An 18755-nucleotide genomic window follows, 5' to 3' on the forward strand; every position below is an offset into this window, starting at 1 on the left:
CATCTGATGATAGTGTTTGAGAATAGCACTGTCCGTGACCAAAATCTACAAGTCTGCCAGTATTTTGGAAATGTCTCCAGTATATTTTCCATTCCTCCTGAAAGCCCTAATCTGCTCACTTAAATGAATAGAGATCCTGGTCATGGTGCTACATTATAATCAAAGTGAGGACAATCTGCAATCTGCTGTATACTTTTTGCCTATTGTAACCTGAAAGTCATGCCTTTCCTCACCCCGCCCAAAACTACACACTAAACACAGTTACCATTCCAAAACGAGCTGTTAATAAACATTTAAATCACATTGCGACCAAAGAGAACAGACGGAATGGACATGGTTTTCATCAAACCAGCTTCTTTCTATGGTGCTACCCGTTCCAGGGTTTGGACTGTAACCACCAGAGGACTTGAAAATGAGCCGGAGCTGAGAGGATCACCAAAACTAAAGGTATTTTGGTTTCAGAGCATTTTATTAAAAAAGAGAGAAGGTATGTAGCCTATCAATGTGTAGGCATACTGTATAATAAAATCGATAATTGTGTACTAAAAACATGAACGTATTTTTGCAGAGCTTACAACCATGCGGACAACCATCCGTGGAGATCAGTGGACAAAGGGCTGGACAACGGGCCGCACCGAAAAAACGCATGGTTGCCAAGAAAGTGGTTAGTTAAGCTAGATTCTTAAAATGTGTACGCAGCATTTGTGTGTTGGAGTCACTTTTAATTCTTAATTGATCTACCGTTTCTATCATAGGCCACTGTAATCGATGGGGGCTCAGGGCGGTACCATTCTGCTCATCTGATGAAGGTGCTCATGGGTGAGATTCAAACTTTGAAGACCGAGATCGAGTCATTAAAGGCAGACCAGCAGAAAGAGAAACATTATCTGAGGGCAGAGATATGGGCGACAGCTGATGCATTGGTCCAGAGTCAGGTGGTATTGGTGGAGAGTCACTCCTCATTGGTCCAGAGTCAGGTGGTATTGGTGGATTGTCACTCCTCATTGGCGGAGAGTCAGGTGGAGATGTGTAACCGAAGAGAGATACCACGAGTGGGCACAAAATACAAACTGTGATGGATCCCAAGGCAAATGTGGCTTAACAGTGAACCTCCAGGTGTTTATCATTAATACTGTGTCTCAGAAGTTTCCGTCCATGACTGATGCAACCCGAAAAATAATTAATGACAGAGTTAATGAGTACTTGAGTTCACCGAGAAAGTCTGGACATGGCCTGCTCTCCCTTATGTAAGGAATTAGGCACTTTCCCATGTTTACTACAGTATGTACTGTAGGCTATGTTTTGTTTATAAAATAATGCTAAAAATAATATTTAAAAACGCTGATGTTTATTTCGTTATGGATCCACAACAAATTACGTGTTCAAAAATGCCTGATATTCTTGAGATATGTGTTGAAGCAAGTGATGTCTGTTTTTTTGCCTTTTTCTCGCTCACTCTAGGTTAAATGAAAACGAGATCTCCAAAATATAGTTACTTTTTAAACAAAGTGATTATTATTATTAATTCATTTAGAATTATACAAAAGCCCCTTAGGATCTGTGAGAATATCTAACGGAAAATGCCCCTTAGATATTCATTTAGAGTCCTCCAATCCTCTAAATGTAATTATTGGCAGAATCAAGTCATTGAAAAAAATATTTTTTTGATATAATGTAGGCCTACCATAGGTAAAATGAGTCTCACTAGTGTTGATTAATGTCTAATGAAGGCAAACAATTTAGAATCCTCCAGTCCTGTAGCCTACTCCTGACTGTCACGTTGTACTGGCTCTATTTACAAATTAGTGAGAATGTCTCACCCCATGTTCAATAATTGCCTTTTTCTCGCTCACTCTTGGTTAAATGAAAATGAACGGGATTTGAACCCTGGTCTCCCACTTGCCCAGCATTCTGTAGTAGACATCAAAACTATGTTGTGAAGACATCTCATCTATGAAATAACACATATGGAATCAGTTAAGTACAAAGACAGCCTACTCCTTCCTCCTCGTCGGGGTTCTCCACACAACACAGGGATTCTTTAGCTAAATAGCCCAGTACTGTACTGCCTACCGTCACGTTGTACAGCGCTGTATTTTCCGTTCCATTCTAACAGAAACCCAGAGGTTTTTTTGTTTTTCATGGAATAGAAACACCATAATAATACTCAATTTAATTTAATTTAATTAAGCAAGTACCAGTCAAAAGTTTGAACACACCTACTCATTCCAGGATTTTTCTTTACTTTTACTATTTTCTACATTGTAGAATAATAGTGAAGACATCACAACTATGAAATAACACATATGGAATCAGTTAGAAGGAGTAGGACAGCCTACTCCTTCCTCCTCTACGGGGATTTGAATCCCGATCTCCCACTTGCCCCGTATTCTGTAGTACAGACATGGCCTGCTCTCCCTTATGTAAGGAATTAGGCACTTTCTCATGTTTACTACAGTATGTATTGTAGACTGCACAGTAGCCTAACAAACAAATAAACACATTTTGTTTATAAAATAATGAGAAAAATACTCTTTCAAAATGCAGATGTTGATTTAGTTGTGGATCCATAACAAATTACTATGGGAATAAATATCACTGATTTACAGAAATATTGGAACAAAGTTGTCTAATGAAGGCAAACAATTTAGAATTCTCCGATCCTGTAGCCTACTCTCAACGTCACGTTGTACAGCGCCATAGAAACCCTGAGAGTTTCGTTTTTCATTTTTCTCTGAATAGAAACACCATAATATTAATCCAATTAATTAAGACAAATTTCTTAAAATCAATCCCATATACTATGTTATTACAAAAAAGGTTTTAAATGATCTGGTAATGCCAATACTGAATACTATCAAATGCTTCTCAAAGATGCCCTTTGGTGGTCAAACTAGCAATAACTTGCAGTAACAGAAAAAATGGCTGAGAATTAAATGACGTGCCACAGAATACTGCAGCAGCACGCAAGGTGTGCCGTAGTATGACACAACTTTTAAAGGAGGAACCAGAAGTCACAATTTTCTTAAATGTTTTATTCATTTATGGATAGCCAAGGGCACACTCCAACACTCAGATATATTTTACAAATGCTGTATTTGTGCTTAGTGAGTCTACCAGATCAGAGGCAGTAGGAATGACTCCTTGTTCTCTTAAAAAGTGTTTGAATTGTACATTTTTCTTTTCCTGCTAAGCATATGAAATGTAATGAGTACTTTTGGATGTCAGGGAAAATGTATGGGATTAAAAAATAGGGAGAGTGGGGTAAGTTGAGCTAAAGGGCTAAATTGAGCCATCCTTGTTTACCAAAATGAATAATTTGATCAAATATTTAGGAAGAGGTCATCATTTCATGGAGTCTGTGAAGGAAGAAACCACATGGAAAAAGTGGTGAGCTAGTTAGGTCCAAAACAGATTTTCACCAAGTCAAATGAATTTATTGTGTTTTGAGGTTTCATGATGCTTGTATTTAAACCAAAGTGGATCATTTTAAGATTGTTACAAGAGTTGGGGTCTCTATAAGCTTAAATATGATGTCCTAAAACTAGCATGAAAGTGCATCCTTGTAGCTGTGTAGGCTAATATAGTCAAAATGTTTGTCTTGGGGTAAGTTGAGCCAATGGCAAGTTGTTTTCTGCCCAGGCGTATTGCAAGGCATTATCGCTGGGATGTGAGGTAACAACAGGGCCAGATAGGTTTTAAGCCTGTGTTAAAATATGTTTAAAATGGTTTTTCAAAGGTAGTGAGAATATTTCATTGAGTACAGAAATTTGTAGGTGACTTAACTATCCCTGTGCCGCAACTCGTGCAAGAGACCACTTTTTCTTTGGACAAGCTATGTTTTCAAAACTGTAATGTTTACATTAATTCTGATTATTTCCAGTGATACACAACATCCTGAAATATATGTAGATACTGTATCTTTGTTAGAGAGAATACTATATTTCCCTTGATGGAGTGATGCTGACCGTAAAAAACGGCTGAACTTACTCCACTCTCCCCTATATATTTTCTTTAGGAATGTAGTGGAGTAAAAGTTGTCAATGATATAAATAGTACAGTATAGATTCCCCCCAAAACTACTTAAGTAGAATTTCAAAGTATTTCTACTTAGTTACTTAAAGGAAAAATTCACAAAAAAAAACAAATTCTTATAATTTACAGTGGTAATTAACACTAATATTAACACTCACTACTTCGGGCGCCGACAGAGATGGCCTCCTCGCTTCGCGTTCTTAGGAAACTATGTAGTATTTTGTTTTTTATGTATTATTTCTTACACTGTTACCCAGGAAATCTTAAGTCTCATTACATACAGCCAGGAGGAACTATTGGATATAAGAGCAACGTCAACTTACCAACATTACGACCAGAAATATGACTTTCCCGAAGCGGATCCTCTGTTTGGTCCATCACCCAGGACAATGGATCAGATCCCAGCAGGCGACCCAAAACAACGGCGCCGCAGAAGGGGAGGACGGAGCGGTCTTCTGGTCAAGCTCCATAGACGGGCACATCGCACACCGCTCCCGAGTATACTACTAGCCAACGTCCAGTCTCTTGACAACACGGTAGACGAAAAGTGTTGCCTTCCAGAGAGACATCAGAGATTGTAAGATTCTCTGTTACACAGAAACATGGCTCACTCGGGATACGTTATCAGAGTCGGTACAGCCACCTGGTTTCTTCACGCATCGCACCGACAGAAACAAACATCTCTCTGGTAAGAAGAAGAGCGGGGATGTACAGTCGTGGCCAAAAGTTTTGAGAATGACACAAATATTAATTTTCACAGTCTGCTGCCTCAGTTTGTATGATGGCAATTTGCATATACTCCAGAATGTTATGAAGAGTGATCAGATGAATTGCAAAGTCCCTCTTTGCCATGCAAATGAACTGAATCCCCAAATAACATATCCACTGCATTTCAGCCCTGCCACAAAAGGACCAGCTGACATCATGTCAGAGATTCTCTCGTTAACACAGGTGTGAGTGTTGACGAGCACAAGGCTGGAGATCACTCTGTCATGCTGATTGAGTTCGAATAACAGACTGGAAGCTTCAAAAGGAGGGTGGTGCTTGCAATCATTGTTCTTCCTCTGTCAAACATGGTTACCTGCAAGGAAACACGTGCCGTCACCATTGCTTTGCACAAAAAGGGCTTCACAGGCAAGGATATTGCTGCCAGTAAGATTGCACCTAAATCAACCATTTATCGGATCATCAAGTACTTCAAGGAGAGCGGTTCAATTGTTGTGAAGAAGGCTTCAGGGCGCCCAAAAAAGTCCAGCAAGCTCCAGGACCGTCTCCTAAAGTTGATTCAGCTGTGGGATCGGGGCACCACCAGTACAGAGCTTGCTCAGGAATGGCAGCAGGCAGGTGTGAGTGCATTTGCACTCACACCTGAGCAACTTTTCCCAACCATCCAGGAACAGTTTGGTGATGAGCAATGCCTTTTCCAGCATGATGGAAAAGGCAAAAGTGATAACTAAGTAGCTCGGGGAACAAAACATAGATATTTTGGGTCCATGGCCAGGAAACTCCCCAGACCTTAATCCCATTGAGAACTTGTGGTCAGTCCTCAAGAGGCGGGTGGACAAACAAAACCCCACAAATTCTGACAAACTCCAAGCATTGATTATGCAGGAATCGGCTGCCATCAGTCAGGATGTGGCCCAGAAGTTAATTGACAGCATGCCAGGGCGGATTGCAGAGGTCTTGAAAAAGAAGGGTCAACACTGCAAATATTTCATGTAATTGTCAATAAAAGCATTTGACACTTATGAAATGCTTGCAATTATACTTCAGTATTCCATAGTAACATCTGACAAAAATATCTAAAGACTCTGAAGCAGCTTTTGTTCACCTGACCTAGAATTCCTTACAATTAAATGCGGACCGCATTATCTACCAAGAGAATTGTCTTCGATTATAATCACAGTCGTGTAATGCCAGTGCTCAGGTCTGTTCAACGCTGGTCCAACCAATCTGATTCCATGCTTCAAGATTGCTTTGATCACGTGGACTGGGATATGTTCTGGATAGCGTCAAAAAACAACATTGATGTATATGCTGATTCGGTGTATACGCTGATTCGGGGATTCGAGTTTATTAGCAAGTGCATCAGTGATGTTGTACCAACAGCGACTATTAAAACCTTCCCCAACCAAAAACTGTGGATTGATGGCAGCATTTGCACAAAACTGAAAGTGCGAACCACTGCTTTTAATCAGAGCAAGGCGACCAGAAACATGACCGAAAACAAACATTGTAGCTATTCCCTCCGCAAGGCAATCAAACGAGCTAAGCGTCAGTAAAGAGTCAGTAAAGAGACAAAGTAGAGTCACAATTCAACGGCTCAGACACGAGAGGAATGTGACAGGGTTTACAGTCAATCACGGACTACAAAAAGAAAACCAGCCCCATCGCGGACCCTGATGTCTTGCTCCCAGACAAACTAACAACTTCTTTGCTCGCTTTGAGGACAATACAGTGCCACCGACACAGCCCGCTACCAAAACCTGCGGACTCTCCTTCACCGCAGCTAACGTGAGTAAAACATTTAAACATGTTAACCCTCACAAGGCTGCCGACCCAGATGACATCCCTAGCTGCGTCCTCAGAGCATGCGCAGACCAGCTGGCTGGACATATTCAATCAATCCCTATCCCAGTCTGCTGTTCCCACATTCTTCAAGAGGGCCACCATTGTTCCTGTTCCCAAGAAAGCTAAGGTAACTGAGCTAAACGACTATCGTCCCGTAGCACTCACTTCCGTCATCATGAAGTGCTTTGAGAGACTAGTCAAGGATCATATCACCTCCACCCTACCTGACACCCTAGACCCACTCCAATTTGCTTACAGCCCCAATAGGTCCACAGACGACGCAATTACAATCACACTGCACACTGCCCTAACACATCTGGACAAGAGGAATACCTATGTAAGAATGCTGTTCATCGACTACAGCTCAGCATTTAACACCATAGTACCCTCCAAACTCATCATTAAGCTCGAGACCCTGGGTCTCAACCCCGCCCTGTGCAACTGGGTCCTGGATCTTCTCACGGGCCGCCCCCAGGTGGTGAGGGTAGGAATCAACATCTCCACCCCGCTGATCCTCAACACTGGGGCCCCACAAGGGTGCATTCTCAGCCCTCTCCTGTACTCCCTGTTCACCCATGACTGCGTGGCCATGCACGCCTACAACTCAAACATCAAGTTTGCAGACTACACTACAGTGGTAGGCTTGATTACCAACAACGACAAGACGGCCTACAGGGAGGAGGTGAGGGCCCTCGGAGTGTGGTGTCAGGAAAACAACCTCACACTCAACATCAACAAAACAAAGGAGATGATTGTGGACAAATTGTCTTTCACTAAGACTGCCTGTTCTCTGTTGCCCTCTTGCCATCTCTCCTTGTGTCCTTCCTTCCCCCTCTCCTTCCCTGTTCTCACACCCGTCTGCCTCCATCAGCCGCCAGCCTGTCTGCTGGGGATAAAGGACAATTAGCTGTGGTTCTCTGTCGCTCTAAAGACTCTCCTTCCTCTAGTGGCCATTACCATGCATCTTCCTAATTAATTTATGGCTTGTCAATAAAAGATGACTTTCAAAATAAAAAAATAAAAAAACAAAAAAACGGTTATGTTGTGTGTATTTGATCTTGTGTATTTTGAACTATGTAACTCTATCTTCTGATTATTTCCTTATAATCTCCCAGATGTCTTCTTTCCAAATATACCAAGTTTTGACAGAATCATGTAATTACGCATGAATAGCAATTACTTTTGGGTATATCTAATTATGTGGAAATCTACTTTTTGCCATTACATTTAAGCATCAGCTGTCAGAGCAGCTTACCAATCACTGTACCTGTACACAGCCAATCTGTAAATAGCACACCCAACTACCTCATCCCCATATTGTTATTTATCCTCTTGCTCTTTTGTATCCCAGTATCTCTGCTTGCACATCATCATCTGCACATTTATCACTCCAGTGTTAATGCTAAATTGTAATTATTTCACCTCTATGGCCTATTTATTGCCTTACCTATCTACTCTTCTACATTTTTTCACACTGTACATACATTTTTCTATTGTGTTATTGACTATACGTTTATGTGTAACTCTGTGTTATTGTTTTTGCCGCAATGCTTTGCTTTATCTTGGCTAGGTCGCGGTTATAAATGAGAACTTGTTCTCAACTGGCCTACCTGGTTAAATAAAGGTGAAATAAATAAATAAAATAAAATCAAGAGAACATCCCTGGTCATCCCTACTGCCTCTGATCTGGTGGACTCACTAAACAGATGCTTTGTTTGTAAATTATGTCTGAGTGTTGGAGCATGTCTGGCTATCTGTACATTTTAAAAATAAGAACACGGTGCAGTCTTGTTTGCTTAATATAAGGAATTTGAAATTATTTATATTTTTACTTTTGATACTTAAGTATATTCTAGTAATTACATTTACTTTTGATACTTAAGTATATTTAATATCAAATACTTTTAGACTATTACTGAAGTAGGATTTTACTGGGTGACTTTCACTTTTACTTCAGTAATTTTCTATTAAGGTATCATTACTTTTACTCAAGTATGACAATTGGGTACTTTTCCCACCACTGATCATAACTATGTCCATCGATGCAAGACTCGGGTTCCGAGCTTCTCACCACACCTTCCACCTCACTTAAATCAACCTCATTCACTTCCATTTTTCACCTCCAGGACATCTCGCTCTGTTTGTACTTGACCCCGGTCTTCTTCGACACACCATCTCCCTTTTTATCGCCATCTTCATCAAATTCAACCTCTGCTTTCCTCATTCTCTTCAACCTCTTCTTCCTCTTTTTCCTCATCCATTCCTCCTCTGAAATCCATATTTTCGTTACCCTGTCTCAATATTGCTCTACTCCCAGCTTTGTTATCGGCACGGTGGTATCCCGACATAACTCCATTTCATAATAATTTCGACTTCATGAATTAACTTTTCCATCATCCATGTTGTATCTTCCCGCGTCACCTCGATTCCACACCTGTTTGCAACCAGCTCCTACCCAGAATTCCATACCTTAACCACTGAGTGCCTTAGACAATGTAAGCACACTAATCTGCCAGGAGGTGGCGTATTACCCATTTTATGCAGGAATTCAACACAATTTATTTAAACCGTTACACATAGTCATGAGGACAGTGTCAGTGTGGGATAAGTTAATTCACTTGGCAGATGGACAACGGCTAGGATAAGAGGCCGTATTGGGGTGACAGAGTCTAACCGTGGAATCGGTATGGAGCTAGTCCGTCTGCTGGCAGAGTCCACCAGTCCCCCGGCCCAGCTCTTGCCGCCCAGCTCTTGCCGGGTGTAGAGATCAAATAAAAAAAATTTGTCACATGCGCCGAATACAACGTGTAGACCTCTACTCCGGATGGAGCTCAGGTAGTCCACAGCATCTGAGGCCAGTTTACAGAGAGTACTGTAGCAGAGAGCTCCAGAGACTAACACTGGGCACATATAAGGATCCGCCCCTTTTTTTCAATTTTCGCCTAAAATGACATACCCAAATCTAACTGCCTGTAGCTCAGGACCTGAAGCAAGGATATGCATATTCTTGATACCATTTGAAACGAAACACTTTGAAGTTTGTGGACATGTGAAATTACTGTAAGAGAATATAGCACATTAGATCTGGTAAAAGATAATACAAAGAAAAAACTGTTTTTTTGTATTTTTCTTTTGAACATTATCTTTGAAATGCAAGAAAAAGGCCATAATGTATTATTCCAGCCCAGGCGCAATTTAGATTTTGGACACTAGATGGCAGCAGTGTATGTGTAAAGTCTTAGACTGATCCAATGAACCATTGCATTTCTGTTCAAAATGTTGTATCAAGACTGCCCAAATGTGCCTAATTGGTTTATTAATAACTGTTCAAGTTCATAACTGTGCACTCGTCTCAAACAATAGCATGCTATTCTTTCACTGTAATAGCTACTGTAAAATGGACAGTGCAGTTAGATTAACAAGAATTTAAGCTTTCTGCCAATATCAGATATGTCTAATTCCTGGGAAATGTTCTTGTTACTTATAACCTCATGCTAATCGCATTAGCGCACATTAGCTCAACCGTCCCGAGGGTGGGACACCGATCTGTAGAGATCCTTAAGAGTTAGAGAGGGAGATATAAGTCTCCAGCTTCAGTGATTTTTGCAATTCGTTCCAGTCATTGGCAGCAGAGAACTGGAAGGAAAAGCAGCCAAAGGAAGTGTTGGCTTTGGGGATGACCAGTGAAATATACCTGCTGGAGCGCGTGCTATGGGTGGGTGTTGCTATGGTGACCAGTGAGCTGACATAAGGCGGGACTTTACCTAGCAAAGACTTAGATGATCTGGAGCCAGTGGGTTTGGCAACGAATATGTAGTGAGGGCCAGCCAACGAGAGCATACAGGTCGCAGTGGTGTGTAGTATATGGGGCTTTTGTGACAAAACGGATGGTGCTGTGATAGACTACATCCGGTTTGATGAGTAGAGTGTTGGAGGCTATTTTGTAAATGACATCGCCGAAGTCAAGGATCGGTAGGATAGTCAGTTTTAGGATTCCTGTGAGTAGAAGATCTGTGCCAGCACAGAGCGATCGGCCAATGAGCTTTTTAGCGTTCACAGCAATGGATATCAACTATACCACAGGAATGGAAAGTAAATCACAGAAAACAGATGTTGTGGTGGCAGCTGCAGAGAAGTACTTGGGTGTACCAGACTTGACTGTACCAGAAGAGTTATAGGGCGTGCTGACCCGTCCTCCTAGGCCGTTGGTTAATTTAGTGGAATAGGGTGGTGGGTTTTTAATGTCACAAAGTATAATGGATTTATACACCAGTCCAGTTGGTGGCGGTAATGCAACATATTGGATGCCAACCGCCATAAAACCTAATTGAAGAAGAACAACAACAAATTCTGGGTAATCCACAGTAGGTCTATGGATAATTGTTGTGGGTGACTTGAAAGTTGAATGACCCAGGGATAGAAACTGTCATAAAGTTGTCATTAGGTCATAAAAATTGAATCTCTCCCATGTAGGTTTTATGCTAGGTAAGTTTGCCCCGTTGTAACTCAAATGCATCTTCTTTAGGAGTGCTGTTAATATCCCTTTGATGACTGAACATTCATCAATATACTGTCTCCCATCATTGCAGGTAATATTTTGTTGACGATTGTACGAAGTATGTTTTTATAAGCTCATGAGCACCAGCTAGCTTGTTAGCTGTGCCTGTTAGCATGGTTGTTAGCCCAGAAAGTATTGTGTGTGCATTCTATTTCTTCATCACAAGAGTGTTACATTAAGTCACTTTTCAGGTTCATTTGATATATTTTGTATACTAAAATGGATGATTGTAGTTTATTCTGTTGTACACATGAGAACATTTGAAAATTATGTATTTGTTTTTATTATAGTAAATTAGGAATTACTAGAAATAGTTTAATCCACTATTACAATCACTATAACTTTTATAGACATTTAATATACTAACATTTGTTAGTATATTAAACAGCAACTATAAGGAGAATTGTTATGGAAGTGCTGTTAATAACCCTTTAAAGACTGAACATTCATCTATACTGTGTCCCATCATTGCAGCTTGGCAATAAATGAACTGTCATCCAACACTTGACTCACTGACTTGGGAGATGGGATCGAGAGATCACATATGGATAATGTATGCGTGAAGGAGTACAGTATTCATAGTTCATGCTCTCTTTAGTTCATGCATCCTTACCTATGTTAATGTTTACTATTCCTGGGCTGCACCTTAGAACCAACCCTTTTCCCCAACAATGGCTGGCCTGCCTACTCACTATTCAGCAAACATATAGACTAGCATTTTCCTAATGCTTTGTTGTGCCATCTGTAGCTGAATTGGGCAGTACATTGTTCATGGCAAGACCAGTATAAGACAAAATACATGGACAATTTAAGCAGTGGACCACACAGAAGACCCTAGTTGTGAAATAATTCAAAAATACTTCACCAAAGGGAGATAATGCATTATGTCCACAAGGTGGCATGAGTGACCCATAGTTCAGAGCAATGGTATGCTGTAAGACCACTTGCAACAGAAAATTCCCCAAAACACATTGGATATGGGGTGGATAGGAAATGTGATGGACTATTTTGATCTTCAATCACCTGGTAATAAAATTAACATAGAGACATACATAAATGGATCTGTTTTTGCATTTATTTTGACCAGTGGCTTTGGGACATTAAAAATAGCAGAACTATGGGAAGCATGACAACTGATGAATAGAATTGGTGAGAAGACAGACCAATGATATCTACAAGACATAAATGGATGCTTTTTCCTTTCACAATCTCTCCGTCTCTCTGAAAGGCATGGTATGTGCTGATATCAGATAAGGAACTTTCACGACTTCATTGAAACACAACAAGGCCATCGTAAAAACGAATACACTATGCGTGCGCGAACACACACAAACAGTATCTCCTCTCAACTGGAGAATAAAGAGCATGCGTTTCAGTCAGGTGAACACGGTTACCTTTCACATTCCTGTTACAGTACTCAAATTTCAATATATTTATGTCAATCAATCTTGAATCCTCACAGTCATGATTAATCCCATTGAAAAGTTATGGATTGATGGATGAGTAAATAAATAAAACACGCATTCAAATAAGCTAACTACTTTTTATCTTCAAGGGACACAAACAGCGAAACAAGCTTATATATGATGTGGCATGCTTGGCATTTCAACCAGACAAAACACATAAGAATGTGTACAAGCTCGTATTTCTCCTTAGGGCTATGAATGCACATGGCTGATTGTAGGCCAACCATGAGTGGTTCTCTCTCACTACTGTCTCTGCACTAGTGTCTCCTTCAAAGTATATTAGTCCCCCATCACAGTGAAACATTCCTCACAGAGTTAAAGTCTCTTTTTGTTTTGATGCTTGACTCAAAAATGTTTGAATCCTTCAGTAAGACGTGTGGGACTTCTACAGCAACTTGCCCTGCACCATGCCGGATTCCTTTGACTAAAGCCAGAGGAATGCTGGGTAGGTAGCCAGGCTGCTCTGAGCCAGTGGGTCGGGCCTGGTAACCTGCTGAGGTGTGGGAGTCATAGAGCTAAGGGTATGCAGGGCCCAGAGCAGACAGGCTGGTCTGACAACATTACTCAACCATCCCAGGAATCTTCTACAGCATTCCACACAACTTTCTTCAAAATTTAGAGCACTGCACAGGTTCCACCTGCATCATCCACCTTGGGTACACTGTGTTGTGTTTACTGGGGGATGGCTTGCCTATGTACAGACCCTTTCATTCAATGAAAAAAAGGCCACCAGTTCTATCTCATGAATCATTTAAACATCTGCTGCTTGCTCTGCTGCACTATCATTGGTGTCTCTCTTAAATTCTTTAACCCAAGCAAGTCTTCAGTACTATTGGCACAAGTTTGAATATGTATTATTGCTCAGGTAGTGGTGGTGGTGGTGATAGTATGCTCAGATAAGTTACAGTAAAGGTACAGCATAATCCTTTCCCTATAAAATCTTAGCAGAGAAAAGGTGTGGAGGAGACAACTGTTCACAATTAAGTAAATTCATCTAATTTATAAATGTTATCTTCGAAGAGGACATGAAAAGGTGAATAACCAGAGAGGTGGCTGTGGAAAGGTAGTACCACAACAGTGGGCGAGTTGCAGCTATTGAATACAGCAACAGGAATAACAAACATGAGACTGAAAACCGCCCCCCATTGTCTATTTGGTAGCAGGATATGAATAGAGGCATCTCAAAGAGGAACCATCACTTGAACGTCATCACCTGTACCTGTCCATCTATGAGCTATCACAGGGCTTTCGATTTCCGTGCTTGTGCTTCTGATAGACATATGCTACTCGAAACTCTCTAACATTTGCCCAGTAGTTTACTGTAGTTTCCCCAAATTAGAGACGTCAGACAAATACATCACTTTGTTTTAGAAGAATATTGCATTTCAGGATACCAGTTAATTTAATATTTCACAGAGAAAACCTTGTCTTAGTAGTATTTTCAGTCACTATAGAGTGAATTACATTCCTGATAGATGAGAATGTTTTTCCAGGGCAGTCGCCAGAAGGACAGGGAGTCAGGGGTGGGAGCATTATATATCTTATCAACATTACTGCTCAGAAACCTGACATGGCTGACTCACATACAGTAGCTTACATTCTTAGGCAACAACTAGTGGAAATTCTGATGGAAGTTGTCCTGTGACTCTCTCAAGGGTGTGGCTACAGAGGTGAAACTGCAAACGTATAGGGTTTCTTTGACATGCACCCTTTCCTCCTGGGTGATGGAGGAGTTTTATGAGCTGAATCTGTTTATTAGCAGAATTAACCATATTAAATATATTTGTGTTCATGTGGGTAGGCTCCTTGGATACCTGCGTGCTGACATGGAACATGCATTTACAGGAACCTTCCTCTGAGAAGAGCTCAGGAAATTGCTTGTCCCCCTTGGCAGCGGTGTGAAGATGAAAGCACTGGCAGGCGTTGAGCAGTATCCACTGAGGTTGCAGGATTATCTCTCCACATTCCTGCATTCCAGCTCTCTCCATCATCTGAGACACTGTGGGGCCCCGGGAGGGAGCTCCACACTAAATACATTTGCTTCTAGAGATCTGGTCAGGTTTTTAGCTGTTAGTCAGGATGTTGTCATTGTCCCAGTCTGAACAGGTTGAACTGTGAATGAAGAGAAAGATGGTACAAAATACAGGGGTGAAACAGAGAAGGTTAGGTCACAAACATCTCATTGGTGAATTTAACAAAACAAAATGAACAATCTAATCCTTAGTATCCTAATCTGGAAAGCTTTTGAGGCATTTACATAACTTAGTAGGGTCCATGCCATACCAAAACCATGTTCTTTCGTCAGAGATACAGCGTGATACTGATTACACAAGGTCATGAAGGTAAGACCCTATTCATGCTCCCTAACAAAGTGGATTGGGTTCTGTTTCAAAATATCACTTTTTTATAAAATATGTGTGTTGACTGTGATCGGGTAGATTTTTTATTTTTTTATTTCACCTTTATTTAACCAGGTAGGCAAAAGTTCTCATTTACAATTGCGACCTGGCCAAGATAAAGCAAAGCAGTTCGACACATACAACAACACAGAGTTACACATGGAGTAAAACAAACTTAGTCAATAATACAGTATAAAAATAAGTCTATATACACAATGTGAGCAAATGAGGTGAGATAAGGGAGGTAAAGGCAAAAAAGGCTATGGTGGCAAAGTAAATACAATATAGCAAGTAAAACACTGGAATGGTAGATTTGTAGTGGAATAAAGTGCAAAGTAGAAATAGAAATAATGGGGTGCAAAGGAGCAAAATAAATAAATAAATACAGTAGGGGAAGAAGTAGTTGTTTGGGCTAAATTATAGATGGGCTATGTACAGGTGCAGTGATCTGTGAGCTGCTCTGACAGCTGGTGCTTAAAGCTAGTGAGGGAGATAAGTGTTTCGAGTTTCAGAGATTTTTGGAGTGTGTCTTGTTAATGAACAAAATAACAAACTATTGATTTCATTTGGATGGTACAGTCATGCCTGCCAGCCCATAACATAGGCCTGATTAAACCAAAAGTATGCTATTCTATTATTTTGAACAATTGTATTACCTGCCTCAAGAAATGAATAATGGATTACTTATTGATGGGGTATATTCTCAATTGATTGATTAAAATAGATGCCCACCCACATCTGCACACCACTACCAACACTTTTCCTCAGCATGCATGCACATAAAATGTGTATGCAGGCAAGAATGTGGTAGAAATGGGCCTGTTTGTAGGGTCATATAAACATTGCCATTTTTTCCACAGGCAAAATACCATAAATCCTACTTGAAAGCAGTATATGTTGTTTTTCTTAAAGTTGCCGGAATACCACGTGCATCCATTTTTATACGTACATTTATTTGTAACAGCCTAAACATTAAGAAACTTATATTCGATTAAATAAGCTTAACGTAACTTCACACTCTCATAGACCATACAAGGACAGATTTTGGGCCGAGTAAATCCTCTCGCTTCGCTGACTATCTTCATTTATCCTCCATCTTTGGCCTCGTCTCACCTGCTCTATGCTTCCTGGTCTCCAGGGCAACACCAACTGAAACATTTCATCTGACACCACGCACGACCCCATCCCCGCCTTCAAGCGGCGTGTCTAGCTGACGTCATTGTTATTGAGGCAGTGGTGTAGCTCTGCCCATCGTGAGGAGAACAGATACAGATCTGATTCCTGTTACAGCGCCAGGACTGTTTAAGGGCTGTACCTGTGCGTCTATCTAGCCCCATGTTGCTGCGAGCAAATTAGTTTACAACGAAGTGACTGACTATCTACTCAAACCTGTTTCAAGGAAAGCCTGTGGATGGTTCAATCCGCCGGGGTTCAACGCGCAAACATGTCAAGGCATCAGAGGACCCCATTGAAAAACACGAACAATGTGGTCGAGGTCAAAAGCAAAGTAAGTGGATGGCTAATTCATTTCACATTCATAATGCGGTTACCGTGGAACGAACCGGTAGACCGCGGTTTATTGGTTGGTAGGCTACCGTATCACAGGGCTAACAAAATTAAGATGTAGCCTATAAATGGGATTGTCCGCATTGCACTACCTGTCACAACGGCGCTCTTGAATCCCCCCTAAACGAATCATATCCGAGCGCGAAACACTGATGTTCGTGTCCTTGATTTATGTTTGTCACCACGACGTTCCGGCCGCGAGCGTGTCTATCTCTATCCATGGGGTCGTCATTAGTTACCACAGTCACAAAGTCCTAAACCCCGCCTATTTCTAATATGTATCTACTTAAAATCAGATTTTAAACATAACCCTAACATTAACATTAACCACACTGACAATATTATACCTAATCGTATACCTAATCCTAAACTTAAATGAAGACTAAAAAGATAATTTTTGTTTTCATACATTTTTACGATATAGAGAATTTTTACTTTGTGGCTTCGGTAACTAGTGGAAAGAATCCCTATCCATGACAGTTCGCATGCTATCCATGTGTAACAGGCTAGGAGGCTATGACAGTTCGCATAGTCGCTCTCTGCTCTGAAAGCGCACTGTCAGTTGCCATTTCTGTTATGCATTGTAGCGCACTGCTATGGTGCAGAATGGAGGTAACTGTACGTGGTTAATTAGAATATAGGGCCTGGCTAGTTAATTAGGCTATGCATGAAACCTACAAACCATATGGCTTAAATTATTTAATCTTTATTTAACTAGGCAAGTCAGTTAAGAACAAATTCGTATTTACAATGACTCTGCCCTATGGGACTCCCAATCACAGCCGGTTATGATACAGCCTGGAACCGAACCAGGGTCTGTAATGATGCCTCTAGCACTGAGATGCAGTGCCTTAGACCGCTGCGCCACTCGGGAACCCCAATGTTTATGAATTGCCCATAATTGAATAGACCATAGGCCATAGTAGCCAATACAATACCATAGCCTAACTGTAAAAAAAACATTGAAGATAATAAATTATATATTTATTATCATTTATCATTCTCATCTTCATCAGTGTATCACCTTAAAACCAATTGACCTTCTGTCAATTATACTCTGACATATTGGTTAAGGTGTCCTTTATTATAAAAATATTAGTGAGGACAATACTTCTTTCACACACTGTCTGTCCTGGCAACACATGTTTTTGCAAATGTACAACTTGCAATGGCTCCATGGATCCCCCGAAGATAAAGAGTACTCAAAGAGTTAGGAATTCAATAGGAATAAAGTTGTTGCGAAATAATATCTAATTATAGCTGTCACAAGAGTTCAAATTCAATAGTGGTTGTAGTTTTCCTTTAGACTGCATGTTTTCATTTCAAGACAAGAATGAGCTAGTGTGAAAAGTAAAACCTCATGCCTCCATGCACTTCTTTCTTAGACAAAGCAAAATTGGTAACTGAGTTTATGTTAAAAAAAATAGGGTTAATACCTCTGATAATCACTTTTTCAATTTTACTATTGTTGTTCACTATTGTTGTTCACGACTCAGATCCTATACAATGGCGGCGGTGGAGATGGCTGCTGTTTTACGGTCTCCTAACCAATTGTGCTATTGTGTGTATTTTTTCGTGTTATTTGTAACTTATTTTGTACATAATGTTTCTGCCACTGTCTCTTATGACCGAAAATTACTTTTAGATATCAGGACAGCTATTACTCACCTCGTACTGGAAGAAGATTTTTTTATTTAACGAGTCGGACGCAAAGGATTTACTTTAGACACCCGACAAGGCCCTCATTCCCGTAATTCGCAGGAGAAAGAGACGGAGATATCGGGGACATAGGTTGGGGTGCCTTGTAAGGATCCAACGGCGAGTGGGTAATCTGCCTTTACCATCAGTCCTATTAGCCAACGTACAATCAATGGATAACAACATAGAAGAACTACGATCACGTATATCCTACCAACAGGACATTAAAAACTAATATCTTATGTTTCACCGAGTCGTGGCTGGACGACGACATGAATAACATACAGCTGGCGGTGTTTTACCCTGCATCAGCAAGATAGAACAGCCGTCTCTGGTAAGACAAGGGGTGGCGGTCTGTGTATATTTTTAAACAACAGCTGGTGCACGAAATCTAATATTAAGGAAGTCTCGAGGTTTTGCTCACCTGAGGTAGAGTATCTCATGATAAGCTGTAGACCACAC

At 40.7% G+C, this 18755-nt stretch overlaps 1 protein-coding gene and 1 long non-coding RNA gene across 2 annotated transcripts in view; one reads left to right on the forward strand and one right to left on the reverse strand.

The window, feature by feature from the left end:
• Positions 1-12217: 12217 nt before the first annotated feature.
• LOC115151956 (uncharacterized) lies at positions 12218-16853 on the reverse strand. The gene is made up of 2 exons (XR_003867395.1): positions 16688-16853; positions 12218-14742 (listed from the first exon to the last, which is right to left on the reverse strand). It is a non-coding gene; the product is annotated as an uncharacterized LOC115151956 (long non-coding RNA).
• The window catches only part of LOC115151955 (partitioning defective 6 homolog alpha), a 36005-nt gene continuing 33186 nt past the window's right edge, over positions 15937-18755 (forward strand). Inside the window, exon 1 of the mRNA XM_029696336.1 lies at positions 15937-16536. Within this exon, the coding sequence (XP_029552196.1) occupies positions 16441-16536 (96 nt within the window). The 5' untranslated portion in view covers positions 15937-16440. The remainder of the gene's footprint in view (positions 16537-18755) is intronic.

The sequence above is a fragment of the Salmo trutta genome, chromosome 17, assembly GCF_901001165.1.
Source record: "Salmo trutta chromosome 17, fSalTru1.1, whole genome shotgun sequence".
Taxonomy (NCBI): domain Eukaryota; kingdom Metazoa; phylum Chordata; class Actinopteri; order Salmoniformes; family Salmonidae; genus Salmo; species Salmo trutta.